At 54.1% G+C, this 13590-nt stretch overlaps 1 protein-coding gene across 2 annotated transcripts in view; it reads left to right on the top strand.

The window, feature by feature from the left end:
- The first annotated feature begins 338 nt into the window (after nt 1–338).
- Nucleotides 339–13590, top strand: part of AXL (AXL receptor tyrosine kinase) — a 37552-nt gene continuing 24300 nt past the window's right edge. For both annotated transcript variants that reach the window (XM_010331043.3, XM_010331042.3), the window contains exons 1-6: nt 339–493; nt 1678–1906; nt 2485–2585; nt 3203–3379; nt 9406–9486; nt 9622–9737. In XM_010331043.3, coding sequence (XP_010329345.1) covers nt 430–493; nt 1678–1906; nt 2485–2585; nt 3203–3379; nt 9406–9486; nt 9622–9737 — 768 coding nt within the window. In that variant the 5' untranslated portion in view covers nt 339–429. The remainder of the gene's footprint in view (nt 494–1677; nt 1907–2484; nt 2586–3202; nt 3380–9405; nt 9487–9621; nt 9738–13590) is intronic.

The raw sequence follows: 13590 nt of genomic DNA, 5'->3' as shown, positions 1-13590 counted from the left end.
CCCACAGCCTCACTGGCCCGGGACTGGGACACAGCCGCCAGGGTCCCCTTCCCCCTCCTCGGCTCCCTTCCTGGCCCCTTTAAGAAAGGGCTGATCCGTTCCTCTCTGAGTTAACCCCTGACAGTCCAGGTGGCCCCTGGGCTCTGGCCCCGGTGGGCGGAGGCAAAGGGGGAGCCAGGGGCGGAGAAAGGGTTGCCTGAGTCTAGGAGTGAGAGAAGGAGGCAGGGGTGCTGGGAAGGCGGCTGTGAGCCGAGCCGGGGTGGGGGGGGAGAGGGCCCCCCTGCCACTGTGCCAGGCAGGCAGTGCCAAATCCGGGGAGCCCGGAGCTGGGGGGAGGGCTGGGGACAGCCCGGCCCTGCCCCCTCCTCTGCAGGGAGCCCAGCAACTTCTGAGGAAAGTGTGGCACCCGTGGCGTGGCGGTGCACCAGGATGGACAGGGTCCCGCTGGCCTGGTGCTTGGTGCTGTGCGTCTGGGCGTGCGCGGCCCCCAGGGGTGAGTGATGGGGGGCTCCTTGGGGGAGGGACCCACTCGGAGGGGCTGGGACAGGGGTAGGAGGTGGGGGACAGTGGCAGGTGTTGGGGGGGGCCTGGGCTGGCTTAGGGAGTTTCTTTGGGACAACAGAAAAGGGACTTCAAGAGAGGGAGACACAGACTCAAGAGACTCACTAAGAGCAGCAAAGGGAGCGAAAGACTGAGAGAGGAACAGAAGGGCCGGGAGGACAGACAGGCAAGGAGAAGCTCAGGGCAGGGGCGGAGGCTGGACCTGAGAAGGGGGCCGAGGAGAGAGGAGCCGAGCTGCGGGGTGCGGGGAAAGATGAAATCTTCTCAAAGTGCCACCAAGTTGGGCCGGGTGTCGGGATGAGGAGGGCTCTGGAGCCCTGGGGGAAAACGCTTGTCCCTGCCAATTCTGACCCCCCTCCCCCAAACTTGTCCCTGCCCCACCAGTCCGCTCCATCTCTGGGGGGGAGTGTCCCACTTTGTCTCTCTGTCTCTGCCTCCAGCTCTGCTCTCTCTGGGCCTCTGTGTCTCTCACAGTCTCTGCCTTTCTCTCTGCCTGCTCCCTAAGTCTCTCTCTTCTCAGCCTCCCTCTGTGACTGTCTCCCCCGTTTGTCCCCCTCTTGTCTTCTCTCTTGAGGGCCGTTTCTTCACCGTTTTTTGTCTCCCCCTGTATCTCTGCTCCTCTATCTCGCCTCCTGACTTTCTCTGGGCCTGACTCCTCCGTATCTCTGTCTCTCTCTGAATCTCTGCTCCTCTCTGTCTCCCGTGCCTTCTTTCTCTGGCTTCTCCCTCCCTCTCCACCCCAATCTCCCTCTCCCCGCCTCCATGTCTCCCCCCCCCCATCCACCAGCGCCAAGCAATCTAAGTCTCTAGAGACCCTAAGAGAGGAAGGAGGGGCAGGCAGTCCGGGGCGTGGGAGGCTGCCAGATCCCGAGCCTCCTTCCCCGACGGGATGGACTCTGGACCCCAGTCCCCTGGGAAAGCTCCCATCCTCCTCTCAGAGCCTCCGCCCTCCGTCCCCCCTCTGAGGTCACTCTGCAACTATGTGGCCTGAGGGCCTGGCGGGGTCCTGGCGGGCGGTGGGCAGGCAGGCAGGGCCCGGGTGGAACTGAAGGCCCGAACGGAAGGCCGGAAGGAGCCGGGAAGTTCCTAAGCGAACGCTTCCCATTTCCCCCGCAGGCACACAGGCTGAAGAAAGCCCCTTCGTGGGCCACCCAGTGAATATCACAGGTGCCCGGGGACTCACAGGGACCCTTCGGTGTCAGCTCCAAGTTCGGGTTCGGGGAGAGCCTCCTGAGGTGCACTGGCTTCAGGACGGACAGATCCTGGAGATCGCAGACATCACCCAGACCCAGGTGCCCCTGGGTGACGAGGAGGAGAATGACTGGATATTGTTCAGCCAGCTCAGGTATGCGGCCGCCCCCGAGTCCCACCCTCACCCCCATCGTGCAAGGGGCAGAGAGCCCACCTGGGTGGGAACCCCGGCTGGACCTCTTGTCAGTTGTGTGGTTTCCAGCATGTGATGGAACCTCAAGGTTTCGCTTTCCTCTTCTGCAAATTGAGTTAATAATAGGACCTAATGGCCAGCGCAAAGGTTCATACCTGTAATCCCAGCGCTTTGGTAGGATCACCTGAGGTCAGGAGTTCAAAACCAGCCTGACCAACAAGGAGAAACCCTGTCTCTACTAAAAATACAAAATTAGCCAGTGTAGTGGTACATGGCCTGCAAATCCAGCTACTCGGGAGGCTGAGGCAAGAGAATCGCTTGAATCTGGGAGGCGGAGGCTGCAGTGAGCCGAGATCTCGCCATTGCACTCCAGCCTGGGCGACAAGAGCTAAACTCTGTCTCAAAAATAATAATAATAATAGGACCTACTTCATCATCCTCATGAGCTTCCAGGCTGGACCCCTCTTTCCATTCTGACAGACCCCCTCCCAGTGTCCAGCTCTGACCCAAACCTTTCTGTCTCTCCTCTTGCCCGTCAGAATCGAGTCCCTGCAGCTTTCAGATGCAGGACAGTACCAGTGTTTGGTGTTTCTGAGAGATCAGTCCTACGTGTCCCAGCCTGGCTACATAGGGCTGGAGGGTGAGCTCTGCGGTCAGGGGTCCCGAGAGGTCAGAGGATGTATGGCGCCCATAGGTTGTGGAGCAGGAATCCTGGGGGATCAGAGGTGCTGGAGGATTCAGGGTGACCCTAGGTGACATATGGCCTAGGAATGTCAGAATTTTGGGGGGTCAGGAAGCTGGGAGTCCAGATAAATTATGGGAGCAAGGCTGGGGGGATTATATGTTCTGGGTGAAAAGACTTCCTGGGGTTAGTTGGATGTCCTGGGCATCAGGTCACAGGAGGCCATTCTGGGCTTCAGCTAAGGCATCAGAGGCATGCAATGGACCCCTCTCCCCACGACCCCAGCGGCCTCATTTTCCTCATTGGTAGAATGAGATGAGGATGAGCTGTCAGACATTCTGGAAGAGAGACATGAGGAGCTCAGCTGTCTTGGGGGCGATCTGACCTGGAGGGAATCAGATATTGGGGTCACATGTGTTGGGGTTAGGCTCAGGTGTCCTTGGGGATCAGATACAGGCAGGTCAATGACCCTGCAGGGTGGGTTTGCTGCCCAAAGCTTACAGCATCCTAGTGGTGGGTCAGACATCTGAGGGGCTCAGAGGGACTCCAGCCTCTACCACTGCCCACCCCCCTAGGCCTCCCTTACTTCCTGGAGGAGCCTGAGGACAGGACTGTGGCTGCCAACACCCCCTTCAACCTGAGCTGCCAAGCCCAGGGACCCCCAGAGCCTGTGGACCTACTGTGGCTGCAGGATGCTGTCCCCCTGGCCACAGCTCCGGGTCACGGCCCCCAGCGCAGCCTGCATGTTCCAGGTGAGTCCAGGGATGGGGTCAGCTTCACACAGAGGGCGGGGCAGGGCTGAAGTCAGGAGCAAGGGAGCATCACTGCCTCTCCAAGAGTGTTTGACTGCCCTTGTGCCCCTCACTGTCTGTCTCTGTTTCTCCCTCTGAGTCTGTGTCTGCCTCTCTGTCTCTACCTATCTTGTTTCTCTCCATATGCCTTTTTCTGTCTTTTTCTGTCTCTTGGTGTCTGTGTGTCTTTCTGTCTCTCTCTTTCTCTGTGTGTGTGTGTGTGTGTGTGTGTGTGTATGTGTGTGTGTGTTTGTGTGTCTGTGTCTTGTGTCTCTGCTTCTCTCTCCCTCCATTCACCCCAGCCTCTCTCTGAATAGAATTCTTTGTCCTGGGTTTCCTCTGAGCTGTTCCATGACCCGAGTGTGTGTGGGCCTGGTGCCCCTTTGTCAGCCCTTGATCCAACCAGGGCACCAGAATCAACTATGCCCTCCTCTCCTCCACCTCCCGCCACAACTGGCCCACCTCCTGCCCTAATGAGCCCTCCTGGCCTGGGTCAAAGCAAAGATGGCCAGCTCAGGTCCCCTGGGGAGACTGAACCCAAGGAAGAGAGATCAGGGAGAAAACGGGAGACAGAGAGAGACAGAATGAGATACACTGGAAGTGACAGGTCATAGTGACCCAAGATGGACGCAGACAGGACAGGGAGGCCGGGCGTGGTGGCTCACACCTATAATCCGAGCACTTTGGGAGGCTGAGGCAGGTGGATCACTTGAGGCCAGGAGTTCAAGACCAGCCTGACCAACATGGCAAAACACCATCTTTACCAAAAATACAAAAATTAGTCAGGCGTGGCGACGGGCACCTGTAGTCCCAGCTCCTTGGGAGGCTGAGGCAGGAGAATTGCTTGAACCCAGGAGGCAGAGGTTGCAGTGAGCTGAGATTGGGCCACTGCACTCCAGCCTGGGCGACAGAGCAGGAATGCACCTCAAAACAAAACAAAAAAGACAGGATAGGGAAGTCTGAGTGACAGAAACCCTCTCCTTCAGGATGACCATACCTTTCTGCACCACACAGACGAGGCAGGACCAAGCTCGGCTACGCAATGTTCACAGGCATGACTGGGGGAACCCTGGACGCTGGGGATTCTCCCTATTGAAGGAGGAAAGACAGGAGCAGATGGCAGAGGCTCTGGAAAGGGAGGAGTCTGCAGCCTGCAGGGTATCAGCTTCCTGTGCTCCCAACCTGCTGCCTCTCTCCGCTGGAATGAGGGGCCTTCTGGCTGGGGGTCTCCAAGGTGGAGGGAGGGGTTCACATTCCCAACATTCCTGGGACCCTGAGTTGCAAGGAAGACCTGGTGGGCGTGCTGGCCCCAGAGGGCTGACTCAGGCCCATGGCTCGAGTGAGTGGCCCAGCAGGGACCAGGGATGGGGCTGGGGCATGAGTCAGACTGGCAGGTCCCCTGAGAAGGGGAGGGGAGGGAGAGAAATGGGGGCTACACAGGTGCGAGGGGCTGTGCCTGTCTGTGCGGTGGTGGGGGACTGGATATCCGTGTGGCTCTGGATCCGAGTGTTAGTGTATCCGTAAACACAACCTCTGTGTGAGGGTGTGCCTTGGCAAGGGTGGACTTCTGTGGATGTCCTATGTGTGCGGTGTGTGTGTGTGTGTGTATGTGTGTGTGTGTGTGTGTGCTACTAAATTTCCTTCAGCTTGGATTCTGTCCCAGTGTGTATTTGGGTCTTCATAGCATGTCTTTTTTTTTGGTGGTGGGTGGGGGGTGGATTCTTGCTCTGTGGCTCAGGCTGGAGTGCAGTGGCACGATCTCGGCTCACTGCAACCTCCGCCTTCCAGGTTCAGGCCATTCTCCTGCCTCAGCCTCCCAGGTAGCTGCGATTACAGGCGTGTGCCACCACACCTGGCTAATTTTTATATTTTTAGTAGAGACGGGGTTTCACCATGTCGGCCAGGCTAGTTTCAAACTCCTGACCTTGTGATCCACCCATCCTGGCCTCCCAAAGTGCTGGGATTACAGGCGTGAGCCACCACACCCATTGCAACTGTGTTTTTTGCATCAGTCTGTGTCTTGGTGAACATGAAGCCACCTGGGTGCATCCAGCTTCATCTTACCTCGCAGGTGAAGGCTTGGCTGTGTGTTGGTTCGCATCGATGTGTCTGTGTCTGAGCAGGTCAACGTGACCCTTCATTGTGTCTTGGTGTGTATCTATCTGTCCACCTTGACTCCCGGTATGCTGTTGCTTGGTGTGTGTCTCTCACTATACAAGGGTGTTTAGGCTTCCCTGTGTCAGCAACAGCCTAGATGTAGATTATGTTGCTAGGTGTTCGTAATTAATGTGTACACATGCGATTGTGTGTTCATGTGTCTGTCCCACGCTGGCTTGTTTGCGTGTGTCTCTTTATGAATGTGCATCAGCGTCAGCCCCTGTGTGTATATGTGTGAATCACTGTGTTTTTGTGACATCAGCCCTTGAGTATCTTGTGCCATTAACTTATCAAGTGCTGCGTTTTCTGTGAATCTGTGCTAATAAGGGCCGCTGTGTGTTTAAATGTGATTCATTGTGAGTGTGTGTTGGGGGGGTGCTATGTGAAGGAATTTTGTCCGTTTGTGTGTGGCTGTCCCTCTATCTGACTCAGGGTGTGCCCCTCCTTCCATCCCTCCCTCTCTCTGGAAAAGCTGGGGAGGAGAGCAGGGGCTGTGGGGGAATGGTCGGAACATCTGGAAAGCACATCTGGAGTCGGCCTGCTCCTGTCCTCCTGGGGTAAAGCAACAGCCCTCTGGAGGGGAAGGGGTCCCAGTCCCTCCTGTCCCCTTCACTCAAGGTGTGGGCCGTTGGGGCCTGGGAAGGGGGATCCCCGCTCTGGCTCCGAGCCGAGCCCGGGAGGCCGGCCGGAAGCGCTGGGGTGGGGAGGTGCCCCCGTGACTCACGCGGGGGTGGGAATGCTGCGGTCGGAACGGACCCGACTCCAAAACCCAGCAGCGCCAGCTCCCGCTCGCTGACCCTGGCGGGGCCCCACGTGCCAGGTGGCTGGACCCGACCCAGGCTCCCCACCCCTTGTTGGGCCATCAGCCCGGGACTGTACTGTTTCTCCTTCTGCCGGCGCGGGGGCTGCGGGACGCGGGGGCTGTGGCGCGGGCACCTGACCTTGGCTGGGAATGGCCACCTAGGAAGCTGTGGATGAGGAGCTCCCCTACCCACCCGCTTCCGGCCTCTGCAGACTTTGTCCCATTCCACTCCCTCCGCTGACAGAGAAAAGTAAACTTTGTGTCGGTGGATGGAGAGCCTCCCCCGCGAACGCGGAGGGAACATGGGCGCATCCGCACGAAGCAAACACGAGAAACAGGCACACAGATAAGGCATGCACGTACACACCATCCACAGATACACGCAGGGCCACAAACACACCAGCTCAGAAACGCAGACACAGATGTACAAGCACAGGCGTAAACAACACGCAGAATTGCAGTTGTACTTGCAAGACTCGGTCCCGGGGCTGGGCACGGAGTGGCTCAGTCTGCAATCCGAGCGCTTTGGGAGGCTGAGGCGGGAGGATAGCTTGAGGCCAACAGTTCGAGACCAGCCTCGGCAACATCGTGAGACCCTCCCCCACTCCCTTCTTCTCTACAAAAAAATTAAAAAAATTAGCCAAGAGTGGTGGCCGCCTGTAGTCCCAGCTACTCAGGAGGATGAGACAGGAGGATCTCTTGAGCCCTGGAGGTCAAGGCTGCAGTGAGCCGTGATTGTGCCACTGCACTCCAGCCTGGGTGACCGAGTAAGACCCTGTCTCAAAAGACAAAACGAAGCCAGGCAAGTGGCTCATGCCTGTAATCCCAGCGCTTTGGGAGGCCAAGGTGGGTGGATCACCTGAGGTCAGGAGTTCGAGATCAGCTTGGCCAACATGATGAAACCCTGTCTCAAAAATAAAAACAAAAATGAAAAAATTGATCCTTCTTACCTCCTAGACATTGTGTGTGGGGGGAAGTGGGGGTTGTCTATGTTTCTATGTGTATCTATGTTGAGTAGTTCCCCTTATCCTCCATCATATGAATAATTTTAAACCCTTTGTATACTGTGCATAGCTTTCTTTTTCTGCCATAATTTCGCAGATACATTGTTTCTTTTTTTTTTTTTTTTGAGACGGGGTTTCGCTCTTGTTACCCAGGCTGGAGTGCAATGGCGCGATCTTGGCTCACCGCAACCTCTGCCTCCTGGGTTCAAGCAATTCTCCTGCCTCAGCCTCCCTAGTAGCTGGGACTACAGGCGTGCGCCACCATGCCCAGCTAATTTTTGTATTTTTAGTAGAGACGGGGTTTCACCATGTTGACCAGGATGGTCTCGATCTCTTGACCTCGTGATCCACCCGCCTCGGCCTCCCAAAGTGCTGGGATTACAGGCGTGAGCCATCGCGCCTGGCCTGATACATTGTTTCTTATTGTAGATCTTAGCAACTTCTGTATATGTGATTTTTTTTTTTTTTTTTTTTTTTTTTTTTTTTGAGACGGGGTTTCGCTCTTGTTACCCAGGCTGGAGTGCAATGGCGCGATCTTGGCTCACCGCAACCTCCGCCTCCTGGGTTCAGGCAATTCTCCTGCCTCAGCCTCCTGAGTAGCTGGGATTACAGGCACGCGCCACCATGCCCAGCTAATTTTTTTTTTTTTAGTATTTTTAGTAGAGACGGGGTTTCACTATGTTGACCAGACGGTCTCGATCTCTCGACCTCGTGATCCACCCGCCTCGGCCTCCCAAAGTGCTGGGATTACAGGCTTGAGCCACCGCGCCCGGCCGCCATCACTATTTTGTACCTTGGGGCCTTTTTTTTTTTTTTTTTTTGAGACGGAATTTCGCTCTTGTTACCCAGGCTGGAGTGCAATGGCACTATCTCGGCTCACCGCAACCTCCGCCTCCTGGGTTCAGGCAATTCTCCTGCCTCAGCCTCCTGAGTAGCTGGGATTATAGGCACGTGCCACCATGCCCAGCTAATTTTTTGTATTTTTTTTTTTGTAGAGACCGGGTTTCACCATGTTGACCAGGTTGGTCTCGATCTCTCGAACTTGTGATCCACCCGCCTCGGCCTCCCAAAGTGCTGGGATTACAGGCTTGAGCCACCGTGCCCGGCTTTTTTTTTTTTTTTGAGACAGAGCCTTGCTTTGTCTCCCAGGCTGGAGGGCAGTGGCGCGAACTTTGCTCACTGCAACCTCCACTGCTCAGGTTCTGGTGATTATCGTGCCTCAACCTCTTGAGTAGCTGGGATTACAGGCATCCGCCACCATGCCCGGCTGATCTTTTGTATTTTTAGTAGCGATGGGGGTTTCGATATGTTGCCCAGGCTTGTCCTGAACTCTGAACTCAAGGGATCCATCCACCTTGGCCTCCCAAAGTGCTGGGATTACAGGCGTGAGCCACAGCACCTGGCCATGCCATTATTTAGAAAAATAAAGGTTCCTTGAACAGCAGCACTGCAATACCAGGAGAGTCGATCTGATAGCTGAGTGACTCACAGACAGATATCAGATACAGCACTGAGATGCTGAACAAAGGGGATTCACATCCCAGGCCGACCAGAGCAGGATGGCACGAGGTTTCATCACAGTACTGAGAACAGCAGGCAATTTAAAACTTAGGAGTTATAGCTGGAATTTTCCATTGACTGTTTTTGGACCAAGAGTAACTGAAACCTCTAAAAGTGAAGCCTTGGCCTGTCTCACATAGTGAGACCCCTCTTCTCTACAAAAAAATTTAAAAATTAGCCAAGTGTGGTGGTGGCTGCCTCTAGTCCTAGCTACTCAGGAGGATGAGACGGGAGGATTGCTTGAGCCCAGGAGATCAAAACTGCAGTGAGCCGAGATCGCACCTCTGCACTCCAGCCTGGGCAATATGAGTGGAACTCGGTCTCCAAAATAAATAAATAAATAAAAATAAAGTGATGCTTTAGATAAAAGGGGACTGATGTATGTTGTATAGTGGCGTGTGTTGGCCCGGGAGCCCTTCCTGCCCCTCTCTGATCCTGGGTCCTCCCCTCATATGACTCCCTAGGACTGAACAAGACTTCCTCTTTCTCCTGCGAAGCCCATAATGCCAAGGGGGTCACCACATCCCGCACGGCCACCATCACAGGTGACAGGGTTGGGAGCTGGGGAGCTGGGTTTCAGAGGGTGGGGCTTAGGTCAGGGGGCCGAGTGGGGCCAGAGAGCAGGGTAGAGAGCTTTGAGCAAAGACTCCCCAGGGTCAATCCCTCTGGTTTCTCCACAGTGCTCCCCCAGCAGCCCCGTGACCTCCATCTGGTCTCCCGCCAACCCACGGAGCTGGAGGTGGCTTGGACTCCAGGCCTGAGCGGCATCTACCCCCTGACCCACTGCACTCTGCAGGTGAGACCCCAAAACTTGGCTCACTTCAGTCTCAGGCCTCTTTCCACCCACCCCCCCAAGCCCCATCCTCTCCCTGGGAACCCACCCTTTCTTGGCCACTGCTGAGAAGCAATAGAGCCTTGGGGGTTAAGCCAGATGTCCTGGGTTCGAATGCCGGCTCTACCACCTGCTGGCTACGTGAGCTTGGGCAGGTGGCTTAATCTCTCTGGGCCTCAGTTTTCTCGTCTACAAAATGGACATAATGGTAGTGCCTACCTGCTATGCTTAGTGTAAAAATTCAATGAGTGAATGCAAATTACCGACTTCAAACGATATCTAGACAGTCGAGGCTGCAGTGAGGCATGATTGAACCACTGCTCTCCAGCCTGGGTGAAAGAGTGGGACACTGTCTCAAAAGAAAAAAACAAAAAACAGTGGCTATGAATCTTGTCGTTTTCAAGGTAAGGAACGGAGGCCCAGAGAGGGGAAGTGACCTTTCCCCACTCTCCTCCCCTCCCCTCGGCTAGAAAGCGAAAGCTGAGATTCAATCCCAGAGGTCAGCTGGATTTGGGAGACCTCAAATGCCAGGTCGGGCATCAGCTGCGCCCCTGCCCACATCCACCAAGTGTCCCCAGGAAAGCAGAAGTGTGTCCTCTTCCCTCTCCAGGTCTCACTTCCTGCTGCACATGGGCTAGGGCTGAAGAGTTCCAGTGGGAGGGTCACAGGGAAAAGAGAAGTGGGAGCAGGCATGGGGAGTCCTGGTTGAGGTTCCTCTTCCTGTCTGTCACTGTGGGTCAGAGAGGAGCGTGGGGACAGCCTCACCCCCTCTTCCATCCTCACATCCACCATCTGCCCCCACTCCTCCCCAGGTCTCACGGTGGTGTCGTTTCCCATCATGGGGACTGTGTGACTTTGAGCAAGTTGCTGAACCTCTCTGGGCCTTGGCTTCGCTGTCTGTAAAACGGGGTTGAGAAAGGAAATTGACCCCATAGGGTAGTAGTGCGAAGTCAATGAGTTCATTCAGGAATGTGCTCGACCAGGAGCTAGATACATATTTGGCACTGAAGAATTGTTAGCTATGCTGAGTGTCATGGCTCACACCTGTAATACTAGCCCTTTGGGAGGTCGAGGCAGGTGGATCGCTTGAGCCCAGGAGTTCGAGACCTGCCTGGTCAACACGTTGAAACCGTGTCTCTCTAAGTAATTAAAAAATTAGGTGGAATTGTGCTTGCACCACTGCACTCCAGCTTGTGTGACAGAGAGTCCTAAAAGAAAGAAAGAAGAAAGAAAAAGAGGAAGAAAGAGAAGAAAGGAAGGGAGGGAGGGAGGAAGAGAGAAAGAGAGAGAAAGGAAGGAAGTAAGGAAAGAGAGGAGAAGAGGAAAGAAGGAAAACAAGTATTAGCTGTTGACAATTATAATGCGCAAAACAGTTTATATACATCATGTCGTTAAACCTTATACCCTGACAAGTAGGAACTGTGATGCTCATTTTCCAGAGACAGAAACTGAGACTCAGAGAAGTTAAGACACTCATTCTAGGTCACACAGCAAACAGCATCCAACCCAGGACTTAGGGCCAAGGAGTCTAGCTTTAGAGCCCACACCGTGTAGCAGTAAACTCCTTTCTGACATACTGTGTGACGGTGTGGCTGGGGTCTCCAGGGTGAAGGGGAAGCTGGTGGCTGCTGCATTGCGTGGCTGTGAGTTGTGTGGTTATGGGGGTTTTGCGGTTCCATGTGGCAAGGCTGTATAGGTGTATACAACAGCGGTGGCCCCTCCATCCTGAGTGTGCCATTCCTGGGGTGGAATAGGTGTGAGAGCCTGTGCCGCTATGCAGAGCTTGACATTTGTTACCGGGAAATGCACATAAAATCATAAGTAACAGGCCGGGCGCGGTGGCTCATGCCTGTAATCCCAACACTTTAGGAGGCTGAGGAGGGTGGATCACGAGGTCAGGAGTTCAAGTCCGGCCTGGCCAAGATGGTGAAACCCATCTCTACTAAAAATACAAAAATTAGCTGGGCATGGTAGCAGGTGCCTATAATCCCAGCTACTCAGGAGGCTGAGGCAGGGAATTGCTTGAACCCAGGAGGTGGAGGTTTCAGTGAACGGAGATCGCACCACTGCACTCCAGCCTGGGTGACAGAGTGAGAATCCATCTCAAAAATAATAATAATAGTAAGTGGCAAACACTCAGTATGTACAAGCAGTCTTCTAAATGCTGATATGCCCTAATTCAGTCAACCTGTGAAGCAGGGAGCCACTGCCATCCCATTTTACAGATGGGAAGACTGAGACCCACAGCTAGGGAATGGTAGAGCCTGGATCTGAGCCCCAGACTGAGCATCCATGCTCCTCAGCACTAGGCTAAACTGTCTTTGTGCACAGATAAGAGGTGTTACTATTACTTATATTCTTACCACTAGTACAGCGAAGACTCTAGGAACAGGACGGGAGGCTGAGGCGGGCGGATCACTTGAGGTCATGAGTTCAAGAACAGCCTGACCAACATGGTGAAACCTCGTGTCTACTAATATTACAAAAAAGCTGGGCATGGTGGCACATGCCTGTAGCCCCAGCTGCTTGGGAGGCTGAAACAGGAGAATTGCTTGAATCTGGGAGGTCGAGGTTGCAGTGAGCCGAAATCACACCACTGCACTCCGACCTGGGTGACAGAACAAGACTTTGTCTCAAAAAAAAACAAACAAAAACACTAGCCAGAGGCCGGGCACGGTGGCTCAAGCCTGTAATCCCAGCACTTTGGGAGGCCGAGGCGGGTGGATCATGAGGTCAAGAGATCAAGACCATCCTGGTCAACATGGTGAAACCCCTTCTCTACTAAAAATACAAAAAGTTAGCTGGGCATGGTGGTGTGTGCCTGTAATCCGAGCTACTCAGGAGGCTGAGGCAGGAGAATTGCCTGAACCCAGGAGGCGGAGGTTGCGGTGAGCCGAGATCGCGCCATTGCACTCCAGCCTGGGTAACAAGAGTGAAACTCCGTCTCAAAAAAAAAAAAAAAAAAAAAAAAAAAAAGCACTAGCCAGGCGTGGTGGCACATGCCCATAATCCCCATCTGCTTGGGATGCCAAGGCACGAGAATAGCCTGAACCTGGGAGGCAGAGGTTGCAGTGAGCCAAGATCGCACCACTGCACTCCAGCCCGGGTGATGAAATGAGACTCGTTACATGCATAATCTTCAGTGCACCTCTAGATCAAGCTTGTCTAACACATGTGGCCCAGGATGGCTTTGAATTCGGCCCAACGCAAATTCATAAACTTTCTTAAAACTTTATGAGATTTTAGCCAGGTGTGGTGGCGCACACCTGTGGTCCTGGCTGCTCAGGAGGCTGAGACGGGAGAATCGCTTGAACCCAGGAGGCAGAGGTTGCTGTGAGTTGAGATCATGTCACTACTGCACTCCAGCCTGAGTGACACAGTGAGACTCCATCTCAAAAAAAAAAAAAAAAAAAGAGATTTGTTTGTGATTTTTTTTTTTTTTTAAGCTCAACAACTATTGTTAGTGTTAGTGTATTTTATGTGTGGCCCAAGACAATTCTTCTCTTACTATGGCCCAGGAAAGCCAAAAGATTGGACACCCTTGAGATTGTTTTACACACATATTCACCATGTAACCACCCTTCAAATCAAGACACAGACTCTTTCAGTCTTCAAGAAGGCTCCCTCAGGCCTCAGAGATGACTACCCTTCTGCTTCTAGAAGATTGCTTTTGCCTATAGTATAATGTCCTATAAATGGGATCTCACAGTATCGTGCTTTTATTATTTGCATTATTATTATTTCAGAGTCTCGCTCTGTCGCTTAGGCTGGAGTGCAGTGGTGTGATCCCGGCTCACTGCAACCTCTGCCTCCTGGG

This window comes from Saimiri boliviensis, chromosome 14 (genome assembly GCF_048565385.1).
Source record: "Saimiri boliviensis isolate mSaiBol1 chromosome 14, mSaiBol1.pri, whole genome shotgun sequence".
Lineage (NCBI taxonomy): Eukaryota > Metazoa > Chordata > Mammalia > Primates > Cebidae > Saimiri > Saimiri boliviensis.
Note: the sequence above shows the minus strand (reverse complement) of the source record. Positions and strands in the feature narration are given on the sequence as shown.